Source organism: Aaosphaeria arxii (genome assembly GCF_010015735.1).
Source record: "Aaosphaeria arxii CBS 175.79 unplaced genomic scaffold BU24scaffold_1, whole genome shotgun sequence".
In the NCBI taxonomy this organism is placed as follows: domain Eukaryota; kingdom Fungi; phylum Ascomycota; class Dothideomycetes; order Pleosporales; genus Aaosphaeria; species Aaosphaeria arxii.
In genome coordinates this window covers 4,037,277-4,055,931 of record NW_022983474.1, presented here as the reverse complement: position 1 = coordinate 4,055,931, position 18,655 = coordinate 4,037,277, and the positions used below count along the sequence as shown (strand labels likewise).

Sequence of the window (18,655 nt, the reverse complement as noted above, 5' to 3'; positions counted from 1 at the left end):
GCGGGCCGCGGTGGGGCGCGCCTCCGGCTCTTCGCGAGCCCGCTAACGCCGCGGTGCGGCAACTGGGGCTTTCAGTACGACCGATCGAACCCTCACAAATGGGCTACCTATATACCTCCGACAACGCAGAACGGAGATGGGGCAGTAGACGTAGTAATGACGCATGGCCCGCCGAGGGGCGTCCGCGACGGAAGGGGAATGGGGTGCGCGGGACTGCTGGCGGCTATAGAGCGCGCGCGGCCGCGCGTGCACTGCTTCGGACATATCCATGGGGCATGGGGCGCCGAGATAGTCGCCTGGAAGCGCGAGAGCGTTCCTACAAGTACATGTACTGCACCGATCTACAGCAACTTGGTTGATGCAAAGCGTTCCCGGGTTGTAGCGAGCCTGCTGCCGGCTACCAAGTTTACTAATAGGGAGGGGCACTGCTGCGCCGTAGACATCTCTTCAGACGGAGAGCACTTCGTGGAATGGGGCGCGCAGACGCTCTTCATAAACGCGGCGGTGGAGCTCCGGGCCAGGCCGCCTCGAATGCCGTGGATGGTTGACATAGACTTGCCGGTGGCAGACGAGGACGACATTACTGCGGCCGCTGAGACCATGTATCAGTTGCTGGTGTAAGTGCAGGAAGCTCGTGGCCAGGATTGAACTGTTCCGGTTATAGAGGAAAATCTATAACTATATACTTTGACAACAACCAACTCCCCACTAAGGACCTTGCGCAAAGCGCTTTTAGCATTAGGAGTACCCTAAAATTTGCTGCTTTCTTTTGTATTTCTCTGTTTTTCAATTCCCTCTATAGCCGTTGCCGTTGCCGACTAAAGTTAACACTTTATAGCCATGCCCCTGCCTTATAGTCCTCCGTCTGCTTACACCTATACATTATTCTGTTCTATGTCTGTATAGGTAGCTATTTATCCCCCTATTCTCCTCTCTCTCCTCTTCTTTCTTATAAATTACGGGTCTGTAGGCAATTACAAATCACGTAGGCAATCTAGTAGGCGATCTAGTAGGCAATCTGTAGGCAATCACGATAGTCGTCAATCACGATAGGTAGGATGTCATCAATCACGAAAGGTAGGATATCGTCGATCACAATAGGTAGGATATCGTCAATTCTAATCAGTAGGATCGTCAATCATGTCGCCAATCACAATCGGTAAGATCAACGATAGGCAGGTGATTGATATTGTAGGTAGATATTCAATCGATTGGATCACTCCTGTAGGTAGGTATTAATCACTGCAAAAGGTGGCTGATTGATCACTCCTGCAGGTGGTTGGTTGATCGGTGGTTGGTTGACTACAGAGATAGGTGGTTGGTTGACTACAGAGATAGGTGGTTGGTTGACTACAGAGATAGGTGGTTGATTGATCACTGCGATGGGTGTTTGATTGATCAGTGGTTGATTGGTCACGATGATTGATATTGCAGATGGACATCAATCAATTCGATCACTATTGCAGGTGGAAATTTGAAAGATTCAATCGCTATTGTAGGTGAAAATCCAATCGATCACTATTGCAGGTGGTAATCAAATCAAATCGATCAGTACAGCAGGTAGAAATTTGAAAGATTCAATCACTGTTGCAGGTGGAAAGTTCTGTTCTTCTTCTGTTCAGTCCATATAGAACACTCAGCAGCAGCTGACCATACGTCTTTGAGGCGTCCACAGGCAATCGTCTAACCATGTCTCAAGAATCATCAACTAATCTCGCCAGGTCCACGCGTTGCGCAACGCTGCAAGTCAAATACTGTGAAGACTTCTCCCTATTCAACATCCTCTGAGGTTTTCTTATTTATTGGTCATGCGACGCGAAGGTGATTCAGAATAAACCATATAAGCATTGTATTGCATTCTAACTTTTCCTAGAGGGCAGCCTTGGCCTGCTTGATCCAATCGTACTCTTCATGCAGATAGTAATGAGCTCTCAGGTCGCCAGACCTAGCATGTCCCTCAAAGTTCTCCGCCCTCGAACACCTTGCGCACAATTGCCCAAGCTCAGCGCTGACCCTGTCGTCACGTACTTCCTGATATGTCTGTGTCTTGAGGAACTTGCCCACCCAAAGACCACCAGTGTAGTTGCCCGCCTTGCGGGTTGGCAATACGTGGTTAGTCCCGATACACTATAATGGTGTTAGTGAAATGACCGAGAGGATGTTTTCCAAACAACGCTACCCTTTTATCTAGCGGGAAAGGCCTTTTCGAAGACACTGGAGAATGTGGGGTGTCAGTGGAGAAAAGCGACTCACCTTATCGCCGTAAGATACGCATGTTCTTTCGCCTAAGAAAAGTGCACCATAGTTTGTCATCTTCTCAAGTGCCTCTCTTGGTCTCTCTGTCAAAATTTGGACGTGCTCGCTGCAGTACTCATCCGCAACTCTGAATGCCTCGTCAATGCCATCCACCAGGACGACTTCACCAAAATCCTCCCAAGATCGGCTAGCGAGGTCGGCCGTGGGCAACTGCTTCAATAGTGTCTGAACGACTTTGATAGTCTGCCGTCCCACCTCTTCCGAGCTCGTTATCAGTACAGCGGGTGAGTCTGGACCATGCTCAGCTTGCGAGAGCAAATCCGTAGCCACAGTGAAAGGGTCCGCATACTCGTCTGCGACGATGAGGGTCTCAGTCGGGCCGGCAAAGAGGTCGATGCCAATCTCGCCAAAGAGGAGACGTTTCGCCTCTGCAACGAAGGCATTGCCGGGTCCAGCAATGAAGTTGACTTTCTTGATACTTTCAGTACCGATGGCCATAGCTGCAATTGCTTGTGTACCACCTAGGATGTGAATCTCGTCGGCACCAGCGAAGTGAGCTGCCGCGACCGTGGCATTTGGCAGCTGGCCCAGGATAGGTGGCGTGCATGCAATGATTTCTTTCACCCCAGCCACCTTAGCAGTAGTGACAGTCATATGCGCAGATGCAAGCAATGGATACCGACCGCCGGGAATGTATCTAGTAATATTAGAATACACCGCGACCATACCTACTTGCATTGCTGGGGGTCTAACTCACGCGCCGACACGGTCAATTGGGTTATTCTTGTGACCAACGACACCTGGTTGGATCTCAACCTCCAAGTCTTTAATCGTAGAACGCTGGGCCTGGGCAAATCTTCGCACGTTTTCTTGTGCTGATTTGATGTCCTTGATAGTTTGAGCAGGGAGCTCCGCAATGCAGGCTTCGATCTGTCCCGGGGACAGCTTGAAAGAAGGGGGTGACCACTTATCAAACCGCTCCGAATAGCTTCGCACAGCTTTGTCGCCATTGGTTCTGATGTCTTGTATGATTCCCTGAACAAGCTGCGTGACTTTCTGATTTCCCTCCGCGTTGGACGTGACAAGCGCGGATTTGAGGTGTATGGGAGCCATCGTGATATCTGAACATCAATTCACGGAAAGTGTTTCGACTATATAGCAGAAGGTGTAAACAAGCACTTCTTCGAGTCGGCGAACCAAAGTCCAGATTTTGAGCCGAATAAAGTAATATTGCTGAATTGTGATTAGCTACCAAGAAACGCTACGACTGGCCACAGATTTGAATCTTCGCCTCCATAGCCGTCGCCGTGAGTGGACATCTTCACAGTTCGCTGACCTTCTCTAGTTTCGCTGGTGGCTGGTGGAGGTTCGCCGCATAGTTCGCCATAAAGTTCGCTACAAAGTTCGCTATAAAGTTCGCTACAAAGTTCGCTACAAAGTTCGCTATAAAGTTCGCTACAAAGTTCGCTACAAAGTTCGCTCCGAAAGTTCGCTCCAAAGTGCAACCAACAAATCACATCCGCCACCCGCACTTCGCTCCACGAGTACACAGGAGGATATTCGCAGAGCCCGACAATGGGTTCATATTGAATTGTGCTACTAGCAGTATACGAAAGATAATCCAATGACGATCTTCAGACTTGTGCATGGCGCTTTCCCTCGGAGAAGGCAACCAAACAATGCACTACAACTCACAGTAATGTGCTGCCTGCTCAAAGCTTTCCAAAGTTCGGCATTGCATTTTCCGATCAGAAGAACGTTGGTTCACGGAAAGCTCATGTGGAAAGGTCTCTTCGATGGCGTGAAGGTGTGTTTCGTCTATGCGTCACTTATCCCTGCCTGGTGCGTAAATATCTTGCGTATCCTGCAAAGGCCAGCAACCGATTGTGCAAGTTGATGCATTGTTAAAGTAGTGTCGATAGTGTCAATATGATGCATTAAATTATTATTATTTTCCTAATTCACCTCAATTAAGTCAGCATTATGTGTGAATCCATGTCATGCATCACTGCTCTCCAGTCTATAGGCCCAAGGCCAGTTGGCTCGTCGTCTCTAGAGCGGAGCCTGTCTACCCGTCGCCAGACTTCCAGAACCACTTTCTTGGCTTCTAGCACATTGCCGACTCCTCTCTCGGCGGCTTTGGAGAACCATATCAATGCTCGGTGCCGGAGCTCGACCTGTATCGACTCGACAGCTGCAATGAATGCAGGCCACATGACATTCCCGCGTTGGAGTTGCGTTTCTCGTGGTGTAATGCAGTCAATATTTTCGAGTCGATCCCAGATGTTACTGATCAAAGTCTGGTGATGATGATGCATGCCTTTGTTCCGAGCTGACGAGTGTCGGACATGACCATCGGGTGTATCGTTATCGAGGCTTGCTTGATAGATGGCCGGAATGACTCTATGAAAATAGACTATTACAGCGTAGTGGAACGCCAATTGCAGATTCTCCACAAGTTCGTCGCTAATGACTTTGGGCAGCGTGTCGGTGCTGCTTACGGTAGTCAAATCCGAAGTCAACACGCCATTGGCAAGGCAGGAGATGTTGCGCTCCTTGGAGGTAGGAACAAGAAATTGCGATGGATCGTCCTCGAAGCTACAGAGGTGCCGGTGTAAGTCCTTAACCTGGCTCAATAAGGCGGGCGATGCAAATATGGTCCTAGTGCAAAGTGAGCCAAGCTTGATAGTTTGCTGCAGCAAGGACAGTGTTCGCCAGCTGACCCCAAATGACGAGTTCAAAATGAAATGCTGAGGATTGGTCACAAATTGTTCGAGGCCTTCCTCCTCTTCACGTCCTCTATATGCTTCATCAGTGTCCCTAGCACCAGATTCGGAGCCTTGTTGCTGGGATGGGGACGAGCAAGACGTCTCAGTGAGCCGTGCAGTGTTTGCGACTGTCTCGTAGCAAAGGAGTATCTGGTACAGCATATTGAGGATAGCATTGGACTTCCAAGTCTGTTCGGTGGCATACAATTGAATGATTCTCCGAGCGAGGTGCAGGTGCGCCCTACAATCAATGCCCCGAGGATCAAATACGTCGATGGAAATCAAGCTCAAAGCGGCAGCCACGGAAGTGCATTTGTCTCTAAGACTTTGGGTGTGCTGCCCCTCCCCAATGTTAGCGACTTGCTCAAGTAGTTTTTCGGCTTTTTGTCCGTAGGAGCGTGCCCTTTCAATGTCCTTTTGCCTCGAGCCTCTTTGTTGACTTGCTCGTTGATAAGCCGCCACGGAGATAAGTGCATGCCGTAAGGAAGACTGGCTCGTTGTCGAGGGGTTCCCAAAGGCCAGGTTGAAATATATTTGAAGCCACGGATTGCTCGCTGAGTCGATTGTTGGCATCATCACCCCTGTCACAATCGATCGATAGTGATGCAGAAGATCATCTTGGACGGATTCGCTCCGGAGTGTGTTGGGCACTGATGTTACATAGTTGTCGGTTGACAGCTGTCGCTGGCTTGGATCCGGCACATCCTGCGAAATGACGTCCGCTCCAGAGTGAGGATGATGATGCATGGGTTCAACAGCGTGACGGCGGCTGTCGGTACGACGGACCTTAGTCGCACGCTCTGAATGACTGACTTGTGCTTTGGGGCCAGTCTCTGTCTGTCGCAGGTTCTCCACAAAACCTCGACAAATATAGCCTCTTGATCTTTGACAATTGTGACAGATGGGGCGACGTCCATCACACTATAGTAATCAGTGAACTTATCCCCGTAATGGCGGGTGATAATAGGTCTAAGAGCTAAACAAAGACCTTTGCAGGTAACTTACCTTGATTTTCCGTTCCCTGCATGTTTGACATCCCTCAGAAGTCGAGCGTTAGACGGGGTATAAGAGAGATACATATTTACAACCAGGGAGCTTACAGTGAAGGTCCTCCCTCGCGGTCTCTTACTTCCCTGAGCCGCAATGTTGTCGCCTATCCCCTCTGCAAAGTCTGACCGTTCAGGAAAGGCATTGGGAAATGCAGGAACGAGCCACGCATCGTTAAGTGCATTTCCCCCGGTTGTGAGATCAAACAGATCTTGCTCCGTGATCAGGTTGTCAACGTTGAGGAAGTCCATTGAGGCGTGTTTCGTATGACAAATGGGAGAAATAGTGCTAGACACGAGACAAGAGAGTCATACAGTTGCGGGCGAGGATGAGGAAGAGGAGTGCGCCATCGACCAAAATGTCGTTGATAGACGCCCAGGCCCAGTAGATAGGTAGCGCGGCAGTGCGTAGTTAACTAATCGATAGGGTCGATTGCGCCCGATACAACTGTGGGGAAACGTCACCAGTTTTAAGTATAGACCTATTAGTAGGAAGCATTCTACACTATGAACAAGGTGCTGAACACAGATAAGGAGGAGACAGTCCATGACCAATCTTGTCATGAAGCGTAGACATGGAGATTGAATATCAGCGATCGCTTACGGCTTTCAATAATCTACCTTTGTCCGGCCGGACATGCGCTAGAATTGCTAAACTTGCTAAGCGCAACGTTCTCCATCGTCTCCAAAGGGTACACACAACCGCTTCACCCTATATGAATAAGATACGCCTACCAACAAACCAGGTGACTTTTCAGCATGGATGAAAGGGGTAACGGATATGCCGACGGTATTCCTCTTGATTGAGAGATGTTCCGGCAGAGATCTGCTCTCGAGCTGATGCTAGAGATGCTGATCAAAACCATCTCCTGTTCTCAAGTTTATCCCACCATCTGCCTTCCTCCCCTTCCTCTCGGGGTCCTACAAACTCTAGCACTCTATTCTCCTCTCCAATCCGTATATCCAAGTCAAAAATATCGTTAGCCCAACGTTGGTCATCTCTTGCACCCAAGCAAAAGCTTGCACGAACGCGGACCCCACCTGGTCGACTTTTTGCTTCTTCACTGAGATGTGGTCCGATGTCATTAGCTACGCGATAAGCAAGTGCACTTGAAGAATATTTCGTCTTAAGAGCTACTGCCCAGCGGTCGAAGTGCTGAGGTCGTGTATACGTCTCATTGCCAAGACTGTGCGGCGCTTGGGTTGGGTTCCCTGATTGACAACTAAGCGCCGGATCCGCAGGCGGAGTGATAACAACAGGTGCCTTTGATGGAGATGATCGTGAATTTTTCCAGGACTGGATGATCTCCGAGTCTCGGTAGCCATGTTCGAAATAGGTGAGAAGCCATAGGGAGATAATCAATTGTCGCAACTTATGGAAGTGTCGTAGAGGATACAGTAGGGGTTCTGTGATAGGCAGGAAATCAGACAGAATAGGACTTCCATTGTATCCACATAGTTTGAGTTCTTCCAAGGTGTCCGCATGGTGCGTCGCGATTGTATGTAGGAATGGATAACCTGGCGGCCAACCATAGGTGGCCGAGAATTTAAAGTTGTGAAGTCGAGGTAGTGGTTCATTAAACAGATTTGTTAGGGACGTACGGTCCTCCTCCTGGAGGTCGTAGGTAGCATTGCCGAGTCCCGGATCGAGCCCTCTAAGCCCCCTGCCTCGGTCGCCCCATGTGTTGCCGGCTGGAAATGCAACACCAATCTGTATTGAATGAATCAGCAGAGATCATGTTTTTCAGCGCCGTTAAGAGCTTACCATAACTAGCTTTTTTAGTGAACAATGATGCAAGGCTCTCAAAATTTCCCGTTTCTCGTCACGCGGAATGCCCCCTTCAAGTTTAATCGATTCCAGTTGCCTCATGAAGGGTGCAAATTCGCTGATGAACCTCCGTCTACGTATTTTTTGATTACAAGACGAGTTGTACGCATCGATGTTGTCACTGATCAATTCGCCGCTGTTGCTGTAGTAGGAATCTAATCGGAGGTCTATCAAGGTTTTGCCGAGTGTGGCGACGACGGCTCGACAACGTACATTGATATCCTCAGACATCCTATGGTGTGAATAGAATCTATCCAGGGGCCAGGACAAGCACTGTATCCGTGGATGAGCCTCAAGGAACTCTAAGAAGACGGTCTCGAGTAGGTATAGTTTCCGGGGCAGATTGGTCATCGGGACGACTGCATTTCGCACTTGGAACGCACGTAGATGTGGGAACCGTAGTTTTGATAGCTTATGGAATGTCTTGGCAACATTTCTTTCGTGATCGTTGCGCTCATTTGGCCGCCAGAGTATCCAATCGAGATTGAGTTTGGTCAACGTCTGCGTTGACATGCTCAGTAATTGCAGTATGGGCAGATTGGGCTTTCTAGAAGACAAGGGGATAGGCAACACATGTGCTGTGTGTTGATCCAAGAATGCTTCGATCTCTGGGAGTTCTGACCATATTGCAGCCTCGAAATTGGCAAGTCTCTTATCTCTGACGCTGTTTGATGGCTGCGACACTAATGGAGGAGCGTCCGTGTCACTGAAGCGAACGCTGGCAGACAACCAGCCACCTGCGCCATCATGGAGGGGTAGCGTAAAGCCTCCACGATCGAGGGTGTATTCTGGGAATTTCATGAGATTACTTTCAGGGTTGGATTCTGCCCGGAGACGACGTATGCGAAGACTTTCCAAACCGCCCTGGATGAGCGTCGCTCCAAAATCAATTGAAGCATCTGCAAGTGAGCAGCTCTCAAGCCAGAGCCTCCGAAGTGGTCTATCTCTCGCAGTGTCCAAGAGACCTTCAAGCAACATTCTAGTAATATGCCAGTGCCCATAGATGATTCTCAGCGTCTGCACATTCACCAAATTCTTTATTGCGAGCCTCAGGAGACGGTGCAATCTTTGATCGCAGGACAACGTGTCACTGTGAAAGTGCATGAAAGGGATTTCAGAGAATATAGTCGGCGTTGGGAGGTGGCAGCGATGTGTGAGTATGTGTACTTGAGCCGCAAGATGAGGATGCTTCGCGAGCAGGTATAGCTTCTGTATGATGGGTGTATCATCATGGTCGTCTCGAATCTGGCGTGGTACGAGTAGAGCCGTGTCTGGAAAGTCTAACCCTTCATCTTCCTCTTGAAGATCTGGTTCCTCTTCATGATCTCTCCATGTATCGATCAAAGACACACTGCGCCAGAGCAATTCGGAGGCATGGGGGTAGAGGCGGGTGGATACAAGCGCGGTATTTCGTAGATCTTCTGTGGACAGATAGGAGGCTATGATCTTCAATAATTCATCTGGAAGTCGTAACATCTGGAAGGGTCAGTCAGAAGATCAAAGCCAGCTGGTGCTGTTGGATAATAGTCTTCTCTACGAACCGGCTGTTGAAGCTCAGTGTCGTTGCCAGAAGCGGGGGAGCAGCAGCTAGCTGGCATCATGGCGGGGATCGTGGAATTTCATTGAGAACGCTTGGATTAAATAAGCGCCAGCGATACGAGTAGGTAGGGATGTTTTGATCGTTGAAGCTTGTCGATTGCACCTGGTGAGATCGACATAGTGGAGGAGGTAAGACCAGCCGTTACGCCGTCGATGGGAGGTGACGCGCATCGCACCCCACCCTATCTCAACCAAGCCTAACTAGGTTAGGTAGGTAGTCTAGCTAGTAACATCGAACGTTCTGTCGTTCACAATAAATAACCAATGCAATGAAACACGATCAATTCATCTCAATTCATTCCCATGCAAGAAGTCAACTAATCAATCGATGCAACTGAATTCATTTGAAATTCTTCCGTAAGAACACGTCTGAATCGAATGTAGATAACGCCCAAAGAAATGCTCAATGTCCCATCCCTACATCTCCTTCTATTCCCAGACAAAACCCCATCTCAGAAAGGTCAGGATCAGGACAATCAGCACACCTGCTTGAAGCCAGAGCAAGCATTGCAGATGCAATCTGCCTTCTTGGGTTTATCGCAAGCCACGCACCCAGTCCTGCACGTCCAATCGGTAGGTCCAAAAGACGCGGTAACACTGTTGTTGAGCAATGTCAGCCAGATCCGCATACCGAAGCCAATCCGCGTATTATGAGATGAACAAAAACAACGTACCAAGCACCATTTCCGGGGCAGTATGTAGCCGATCCTTTGCTCTGCTCGCCTTCGAACTGCCACTCAACGCTGGATCCAGGGTCGTTGCAGTCCTGCTTGCCGTTGCTTGTCTTCGCCATGACAACACTGCAAAGATTCTTGCCGCCTTGGCTAATATCCCACGAGCTCTCTTCGTGACGAGCGGGATCCAAGCCGGAGCCTTGGTCGAAGGCGAGGGCGGCTTGGAAGCTGGTGCATTCAGCAGCGACCAAAGGGGCTGCAACGAATGCAGCGAGAATGATAGACTTGAAAGAAACCATTTTTACTTTTTTTACCGGAAAAAAAGATATGCTTGAGTGAAGGAGAGAAAATTGAAAAGGAAAAGAAAGGAAAGGAAAGGAACGAAATGCTTTGAAGTTGTGATGTGATCTAATGAGAAGATCCATCATAACGCAGGAAGAGCCTTGCAATATATACTAGTATCTCGGAGCATAGTAACAATCCCAATTGAGTTCTATTTTCTTCCTTGGTCCAAAGCCTCGCAGGAAATTCGTTCAACGGCCTCCGTCAGTCTCATGTTCGGGTTTGAAGATATTCATAGATGTATACGGCATTGTGACGGGCTTAATCATCGCTGCCAAGTCCCGGAGAGGTCAAGTTTCAGGGTTCAAGGCCTAGACCCGCAACCATCCTCGCATGTGATTGGAGGATTTTCTTACACTGCAAGGTTGACGGCACGTGTGACCTCGTGAATAGAACCACGTCCGATTCGTCCTGACCAGACTTCCGAAAATCTCTGTCTTTGTATTCAGTCTGAAATCTTCGGGTTTCGCACTAGATCTTTAATCGCACTGAATTAATGCCATACTTAGGCTAACAGCTCGTCAAAAAAATGCAGCAAGAATGATTATGAAGTCAAACATAGCAGCAGAAATAAGCTTGGGTATCATAACGTTGTTACATGCTAATCAAGTGTGCAATGCCATAACGCCAATTCCCCCAGATTCCCGCTTAACCTATCAATAAATCCCGTGTCATCGATATTCCAAAGCGAATTTACGAGGTATGCTTCTACTCTCCCTAGCAAATAGCTTGCGCGCCATTATAGCTTAGCTGCTCCTTGCACCAAAGAAGCATCGTCAATCCCCGTACAGTTCATATTTGGCGTCTCGCTTATTTCTATAGATCAGCTTAATTAACTGTACTGTACATCGAACTACCGTTGACAGAAACGCAAGGTAAATGGTCTATCATTGCGGGGCAAACATTGGAAGTAGAAGCACCTACCTCTTCACTAAAAGATCACCCCAGAATGGAACCCTGGGCAGAACATCCAAATTATGTCCGATGGGTCTTTGGAGTGTCTTTGACAATAACGTTCACATATCTAAAGTGTAGGGTTCGATTGCTACGGCCTCTACCGACTTGTTCCATGAGTAGTTCCACTCACATCACAAGCACGACCCGCGGTCAAGGAATACAGGTAGAATAGCATTGTATTCCTCAAAACACATCTCCAAGTTGACTATAAGAGCAATTTGACCTTTTCTGCAATCACACAATGGCAATGACACCTGAAATTCACCATATTCGTAGAAGTGGCCAAGTCTACATAACTCAATCTCACACAACATCACCACAACAGAGCGCAAAATTCAGAGAAAAGAAAATCATCCTTGATCTAAAAGCAGGTTCTAAAAGTACAAGCATCTCCCCGATGCTCACCCACGCGCAGTCCCCACACTAAGCCCCAATGTCTCCAAAACCAGAGCAGCCAAACACCTGGCACTGCCAGGCATTTTCCGTTGGCACCAATTGGCCGGAAGTACTAAACGTGAAAAACAGGCAATGTCAGTCAAAACCCAAAACCAACGATAGCATCGAAAATCAGGGAGACACCAGTGCGAACTTACCAGTCGTCCTCCTTTCGGCAAACGGTGATGTCATATTTCGTTGCATCGGCCTCGTTTTCCTTCCACTCGAAGGTTGCGCCGGGAGTATCGCAGTCGAACTTGTTAGGAAGATCCTTTTGCGTTTTGCCAGTGTCGCACACTTTTGTGCCGTCGGCAGCGGTGGCGCTCCAGTAGGCCATCTTGCCCCTTGAGGCTGGACCCTCCCCGTTCAAGACCTGGCCGGAGATTCTGAACTTTTCAGCTGCAACTAGTTGAGAGGCAGCGAGGGCCGTGGCGAGGAGGATAGATTTGAAAGAAGGCATTTTGTGTTTGTGCAAGAGAACGAATTGTGGAAAGAGAGAAAGATGGAACGATTGGCTGATAAAAGATTGTTGTAGTGAAAGAAGGATGTAATGCTAAACTGATTGAACATTATTGGACTTGAAGGAAAGCAACATTCTTATACTTCATTCAACAGACTGTCACGACGTAAATGTTGCATTGAAGATGAATCGCTGTTACAAAGGGAATGTTTCAAGTGTCCGACTGCCTCGTTTTCCGCCATTGCGATGCAGACTGGATACAAACGGGAATTTGTGGAGCTTAATCATCCCAAGCACCTCCGAACATTAAAAATAGAGAAATCCGGGGTATCTCTCAAGGGATCGTCAGTCAAAGTGTGGGTCCGAAATGGCATTGTCAGATTGAGATTGGGATGGAAGGGTCTGATTTGCTCGCCAATCTAAGGTAATCGAGAGCGTCGATGTTGATCTACTGCCAAACAGTACCTATTGCCCTCACTAGTAGAAAGATTTTAGACTTCACCAAACATCGCATATATCGTTGAAGAAGCAGGCTCAATCATGACTGTCAACACAACCATGCATGATGCCAGTGAGATATTCAAATCAAAAGAATAATGAGTTTAGAAAACGAGACCACCCTTACTCAACCAAAACATTTGATTTGGTCAAGATGCTATGAAAGATTCAACCTCATAAATGCCCTTCTAAGAAACACCCAGTTGTCGCTAAAAGCAATGCAAATTCAGACATCCCAAATCTCACACCTCAAAGCCATGTGCATTCATCGCTGAACTGGTTCAGTCGTGCAGATAGACCCAGAACCCCAGCAATGAACCGGATCTTCCGTGCACTGGAACTGCATCGAGTTTTCAAGCTTATCCGCCTGCTTAAGCGTTCCCGATGCACTATAAAGAAACCAACCACATTAGCCAACCATCCTCAAACCCAAAACTACATCATCAAAAGGACCGAATCTCGAGGAAAGAACCTACCATGCGCCAGAATCCCCAGTCCAGCAGTACTCAGCGTTTACAGTCAAAGCGCTAGGGTCGAACGCCCACTTAACGTTGCCCCCTTCAGCGATGCAGTCGAATGGGTTTGTGACACCTTTGCGTAGCTCGCCGCTGTTGCAGTATTCACCGCCTTCGAGGGCAGAGACGACGAATTGGGATTGAAGCTGGTTTGTGTCGGTGCTGTTTCCGAGGACTGAGACGTGGAGGTTGAAGCAGGTGCCGGCCGCGCTCACCAGCGGGGCGGCGATGATGGCGCTCAGGACGACGGCTTTGAAGGAATTCATTGTGAGCGTGATTGGGGATAACTGTAATGAGATTTCTTGAGGTTTTATGGATAAAGAAAAGAGTGTTATAAACGAATGTGTTCAACGAGCGAGTGATGAATTGGTAGAAGGTGCGACCAGAATGCAGATTTTGATGTAGGTTCTTGATTATATATTGAGGGTGACATTTCCTATGGATGAATGCATTCGTTGGAGAGACAGGTTTCAAGTGTCCGTCGCAGCTCTATGTCGCTATAAATTGAAACCATGTCTGCAGTATTCTGTGGGGCTTAATCATCGAAATGACTTCCGGATACCTTATAACGACCACAAAGAAATGGTCTCGAGGCATGATGATTCGCCCAAATGCGAAACCTGAGATCCCAATTCGTACGCACTGTCGAAAAACTCCATGCCCTATACTTCTTCGAACGATCAATTATTCCTTAGCATTGCAGCAGCCTTAGCCTCCCGCATCGCCTTGAAATCGGGGTTGTTCTGAATCCACGCGCATCGAAACATCCCGATACTTGGCTTGACATCCTCGAAACCAAATCTAGGGTACAGCTTCTGGCCAATGGGCTCCGCGACCATGCTAACATAGGCCTGCGGTGCGTGTTCGTCGATGTGGTCAACAAGACTCTGCATGATGCGTTTTCCTATGCTTTTGCCTTGGTGGTCGGGATGCACGGCTACATCGCAAAGCTGCAAGAAAAGTGCTCCGTCTCCGAGTAAGCGGCCCATACCGACGGGGTGCTGGTCCAGCCCGGGGGTTGTGTCGTCTTGCATGTGTATGCGTTCGTAGGCTGTGAAACAGGCAAAGGAGTTTGCTAGAGCTTTGGCTGCCGCTTCTAGTGGGGGAGGGGTCAGGTTGGCGGCTTTGCGTAGGTCGTGGTACTCCTGCGCGGTTGGTATCCGCTGGAGGATGACATATTGCTGTGAGTTGTCCATTTTTTTGTAAATCGAAGGATGATACGTTCCTAGGTCGTGTTTGCTATTCGTCGTTGCTGTGTGGGTATTTGTGCTGAACTGTACGATTGATATGACCGCAGAGTTGTTGGATTTATACTTTTGGCGATAACTACACAGTAGATGAATGACAGAATTTGGAATAGGCTCCAAGACTTCAATTCTAGGCGGCCACCGGAATAAGTGAATTTAGAAAATACAAATATGATTCCGTATGTATTCAAGTTTGGTGTGCTGATGGCTCAACTTCTGTCATTAGTCAGCCGGAGTTTGATCGGAATGAAAGTGATGTTCGACGAGTTGGCCGATTTTCAATATTCCGCAAATGAGGATACACTTGTCCAATTAAATTTATTTAGATGAGTCATAGAGTTATCGATATGATCGTTAGAATAGCCTAGTACAGTACGTCGTGAGGAGTATGGTTTTTCGAAAGTGAGTTCATGTAGTCATGAATCGATTTTAGAATCTGGTATAATTTGGGTATTGAGACACTAAATATACTGACTATTTCTCTGGTCCTGAACCGTTGTGATGTAAAATACACTAGTTAATCTTAAAAATTGACGATTGAAAAAAAGAAAATTTATTCAGCACTCGTCGTATACACACGTGTGATCAGACTCCGAGAATGCTATGGAAAGTGGTGTTCGCTCTTTCATGGCAGCACCATAAATATGTCTATAAACATGATACCGCGAAGGACCACGTTCGATGCAAACGTTTGGACTCAAATTGCAGGGCTCTAGGTCGTCACTGCCAGCATTTTCGACGTTGTCATCAGATGTTGGTGTTGTGAGGCGCATGTCGTTGAGCTCCAAGTGTCTTGTCGTTGGTGTGTTCTCATTGGTTATGTATGGACATTGCCATTGATGGGACGCCTGATTGAGATATCCGCTTTCTTTAGGAGGATTAGTTTGCCTATCAGATGAACAGGAAAACCCCAAGTTCTTGAGATTTTCTGCTTTATTTGTAACGGGCGGGTTGTATTTGACGTGCTTCCTGGAAAGGGACTGGAATTTGTTTTCGATTCTGGGTGGAGTCATTTGTGAGCAGACATGCATCCCACATGAGGATCTCAAAGCTTACACAGAGGAAACCAGCCCTAAGCTCTTATTCTGTGCAACTGTATATTCATTGAGAGAGCCCGGAGAGGATTGCTCAAGTTCAGCAGATGGTATGGTGCTTGTGGTAGGCGCAAAGATATCATCCGCTTTTTGGGTTGAATTGTCGACAAGAAGATCCAAATCGTCCGACCAAGACGCAAAGGCTATGCATCTATCTGTATTCGCTGTATTTGTTGGACGGCTTGAACGACTTGGGCTATATCCGGGGCGGATCTTGGCCAAATCAGGATGCGAGGGGAATCGAGGAGGTGATACAGCTGTGTTAGTCTTATTGAGCCTAGCCGACTCGAAGATAGCCTTCATTTCGACAGAGTGACCTGCCCTAGCTGGCGATGTACGAACTGCGGAAGTACGATGTACGCGGCGAACCCCAATATTGGCATATAGCGGTGTAGAGGGTGGCTCTTGGCGCATAGGACTGCTCGGAGCAGAGAGGGTCATGTTTTGGCTCTGGTAGCCGGTAGAGAGAGTATCGGCGGAGATAACAGGAGCCATTGTTTTCGACATATGTCCAATTTGGCTGCTCCCAGAAGCGCCAGTCTGATTTGCTCGACGGTCTGTGTTGTGTTCGTTCAGCGCTTTGCACTGAATAACCATGATGTCACGACACGCCCTCACCAATGTGCTGGACAACGATATTGTCCGACGGACATGAGGGAGACCCCATATAGACTGAGAACTAATTTCTGCGGCTCCTTGTGGTTTCTCTTCGCTACGCTGAGTGTCAGTGATCAGTGTTCAAGGTGGCTTATTGTATGCGACCACGCCATTGAGTAACGAACCTGTGATTGGGTCATAAGATTGAGAACATATACGTCCCACCAAACATACTCACTTACCTTGTGGTCAGAATTTGTCCTCTTTTTCGCCTGGAGGATAGGTCCGACGATACTGAGGATCTGGGTTTAGCGTTTACGTAGGGAGCCATACAAGGCCATGGTGGCGCGACGATGTGATAGAAGTACGACTCTCTAGACCATGAGTATCAGCAGGTCCATCATCAGCTGGCAGGTGATAGGTGAGCAAATTGATGGAGAGATGCATGCGATTTTGTGACGGTAACAAGATGGAGAAAGAGATAAACAAACAAACAAGTGAACAGAGAAAGGAAAGCTCCGGACTATGTCATGTGGCATGGCTCCTTCCCTGGGGCGGGTTCTATCTCGTTATCGATATACGCACACAACTATTGACAGCCAACATCACTTGACAACCTACCTGCAACCTCATGAAAATACATGGCCACCCACGGTGTATACAGCACAAGCCTATAGTTCTCTACCGCTATCTAATTTATGCATCATTGCGAACATCCCCCGGAATGCCTCGTATATTGCAAGCTGGAACAGAGAGCATGGTGGGTTCATTCGGCTGTTGAAAAAGAGATAGAGCATGGTATGAGTAAGACAGCTTCCCTACTACTGTGTAGGCAATACATACACTGTATGTATTTACGGAGTATTGTAGAGCTATTATTACTGCGCGGTGCAGATGGTACCTCGCAGTAATAGGCATTTACCCATCTCGTTTACAGCGCGACCCTCTAATTTACCGGGTTCTACCACGGCTCACAGAATCTTCAGATCGCGATTCCAAAATTCCAAAGCAACCAGAAAAATAAGATTCAACAAACGAGATTTGCATATTTTGCTCAAAGGCTGCGCGTGGCGTTCGCCAGATCTCGGGAAGCACCGTGTGTGAAGATGGATCGTTTCGAAGCAGAATCTTGTTCAGTTTTCATTTCTCTGAAGATTGCAGGCTGATCTAGTCAAGGCTTGCGTACTATGTATAGTGACGATCACTTCCGCGTGGGTTGCGAAGATTAGATGAGCGTCATCCTATCCTGGTCGGCTAATTTTTCTGGACGCTGCACCCTATTCCTGCACCGTTGTTGGCCATCCCAAGTAACTACCTCGTACTCGTACTGTGCCGGTGCACCTCCAGTGTACCCGTCCTGTGTAGAGCAGGTCACGCCGCAGCGAGCCGTTACAGGTACAATCGCTGAGCCCGCTGCGCTGGCACCGTACCTTAATATAACACTCGACTGCCTGGATTCAATTAGGGTGCGACTCGTAGTCTCAGGCTGGCACTACATACACAAAGGGGTAATAACATGAGCACGACCAGGCTTAGAACCTGGCCTCAGTAGTTCATGCAGTCGCCTCACGCGGTTCGCAGACAACGTTGGTTGCAGCTGCCATACGATGTACCTACCGTGTGCGTTGCAGTGCAACGACTCTTCCGACGCCTCCGAACGCAACCGAACGCAACGCGACATGTCTGGGAATCAGTCACGCTGCCGAAAAGCGCGCGGACGAGATGGGAGAGGGATAGACACTGGGGTTGAGACCTTGATACAGCTTAGGGCGCCAGGCATCTTACGCACGGTGCCAGGGCGATACGGCTTAGAACACTCGTCTGCTGCACCGTTCAATAATTTCGGAACACTCATGCTCCACCACAGCACTACCGCAGGATGATGACGAACAAACGGGTTCGTCTTTCAATAGACTACTCTGGGACTTAGACGGAATAATTACCGTGCCTGCAGCAGCAGCGACGGCAACAGTCTGCCTAGATCATGATGCCTAGCAGCCAAACGTCTATGGGCATTATTGGAGAGCTGAAGAGGCCCTACTCTTTCGTCCTCGCTCTGCTCCTACTGGATCGTCCTTGTGCGGAGGCTGCCCTCGCATGCATCGGTTCCCCTCCCTCTCTCCCCTCCATCAAGCCTCCGAAGCCCGCCTCGTGCTCATCGCGGGAGCAAAGCGTGTTGTGCGCAAGAGAGGGAGCGTGTGAGCGTGTATTGCGGTACATGAGGGCTCCCTGGATCCTTGTGTGCTGTGTCTCTTCCCTGGGGGCTTTCTCACGCTAGTGTCGCACCAGTCAGTGTCCCAATGAAATCGTGGAAGACTTCGCGGGCAATCCCCCCTAAA

General features: G+C 48.5%; 10 protein-coding genes across 10 annotated transcripts in view; 2 read left to right on the top strand and 8 right to left on the bottom strand.

Annotated features, from left to right (window-relative positions):
- Window positions 1–819, top strand: part of BU24DRAFT_488167 (uncharacterized protein) — a gene marked incomplete at its 5' end in the record, with an annotated part of 1,450 nt that extends 631 nt beyond the window's left edge. The window contains one exon of the mRNA XM_033533524.1: window positions 348–819. Within this exon, the coding sequence (XP_033390168.1) occupies window positions 348–621 (274 nt within the window). The 3' untranslated portion in view covers window positions 622–819. The remainder of the gene's footprint in view (window positions 1–347) is intronic.
- Window positions 820–1,869: 1,050 nt separating this feature from the next.
- On the bottom strand, window positions 1,870–3,369 carry BU24DRAFT_470646 (histidinol dehydrogenase; the record flags this gene model as incomplete). Its single annotated transcript, XM_033532671.1, has 3 exons — window positions 1,870–2,127; window positions 2,254–2,953; window positions 3,014–3,369. The coding sequence occupies 3 exons, from the start codon at window positions 3,367–3,369 to the stop codon at window positions 1,870–1,872; spliced, it is 1,314 nt and encodes a 437-aa protein (XP_033390167.1).
- An 857-nt stretch (window positions 3,370–4,226) lies between these two features.
- Window positions 4,227–6,322, bottom strand: BU24DRAFT_488166 (uncharacterized protein; the record flags this gene model as incomplete). The annotated part of the gene is made up of 2 exons (XM_033533523.1): window positions 4,227–5,945; window positions 6,125–6,322. 2 exons carry the CDS (start codon window positions 6,320–6,322, stop codon window positions 4,227–4,229), a joined length of 1,917 nt encoding a protein of 638 aa, XP_033390166.1.
- A 240-nt stretch (window positions 6,323–6,562) lies between these two features.
- BU24DRAFT_417465 (uncharacterized protein) lies at window positions 6,563–9,579 on the bottom strand. The gene is made up of 3 exons (XM_033526729.1): window positions 9,440–9,579; window positions 7,836–9,374; window positions 6,563–7,781 (listed from the first exon to the last, which is right to left on the bottom strand). Exons 1-3 carry the CDS (start codon window positions 9,494–9,496, stop codon window positions 6,927–6,929), a joined length of 2,451 nt encoding a protein of 816 aa, XP_033390165.1. The 5' UTR covers window positions 9,497–9,579; the 3' UTR covers window positions 6,563–6,926.
- Window positions 9,580–9,772: 193 nt separating this feature from the next.
- On the bottom strand, window positions 9,773–10,612 carry BU24DRAFT_417464 (uncharacterized protein). Its single transcript, XM_033526728.1, has one exon. The coding sequence runs from the start codon at window positions 10,468–10,470 to the stop codon at window positions 10,111–10,113; it is 360 nt and encodes a 119-aa protein (XP_033390164.1). The 5' UTR covers window positions 10,471–10,612; the 3' UTR covers window positions 9,773–10,110.
- A 1,281-nt stretch (window positions 10,613–11,893) lies between these two features.
- On the bottom strand, window positions 11,894–12,365 carry BU24DRAFT_404781 (uncharacterized protein; the record flags this gene model as incomplete). The annotated part of the gene is made up of 2 exons (XM_033525664.1): window positions 11,894–11,978; window positions 12,064–12,365. 2 exons carry the CDS (start codon window positions 12,363–12,365, stop codon window positions 11,894–11,896), a joined length of 387 nt encoding a protein of 128 aa, XP_033390163.1.
- A 970-nt stretch (window positions 12,366–13,335) lies between these two features.
- BU24DRAFT_457751 (uncharacterized protein) lies at window positions 13,336–13,644 on the bottom strand (the record flags this gene model as incomplete). Its single annotated transcript, XM_033531567.1, has 1 exon — window positions 13,336–13,644. The coding sequence occupies one exon, from the start codon at window positions 13,642–13,644 to the stop codon at window positions 13,336–13,338; it is 309 nt and encodes a 102-aa protein (XP_033390162.1).
- Window positions 13,645–13,851: 207 nt separating this feature from the next.
- On the bottom strand, window positions 13,852–14,685 carry BU24DRAFT_30203 (acetyltransferase, GNAT family). The gene has a single exon (XM_033522825.1). The coding sequence runs from the start codon at window positions 14,572–14,574 to the stop codon at window positions 14,059–14,061; it is 516 nt and encodes a 171-aa protein (XP_033390161.1). The 5' UTR covers window positions 14,575–14,685; the 3' UTR covers window positions 13,852–14,058.
- Window positions 14,686–15,069: 384 nt separating this feature from the next.
- Window positions 15,070–16,786, bottom strand: BU24DRAFT_417460 (uncharacterized protein). Its single transcript, XM_033526727.1, has 3 exons — window positions 16,559–16,786; window positions 15,682–16,431; window positions 15,070–15,624 (listed from the first exon to the last, which is right to left on the bottom strand). The coding sequence occupies exons 1-3, from the start codon at window positions 16,645–16,647 to the stop codon at window positions 15,183–15,185; spliced, it is 1,281 nt and encodes a 426-aa protein (XP_033390160.1). The 5' UTR covers window positions 16,648–16,786; the 3' UTR covers window positions 15,070–15,182.
- A 1,054-nt stretch (window positions 16,787–17,840) lies between these two features.
- On the top strand, window positions 17,841–18,598 carry BU24DRAFT_417458 (uncharacterized protein). Its single transcript, XM_033526726.1, has one exon. It carries the CDS (start codon window positions 18,301–18,303, stop codon window positions 18,592–18,594), a length of 294 nt encoding a protein of 97 aa, XP_033390159.1. The 5' UTR covers window positions 17,841–18,300; the 3' UTR covers window positions 18,595–18,598.
- The last annotated feature ends 57 nt before the right edge of the window (window positions 18,599–18,655 follow it).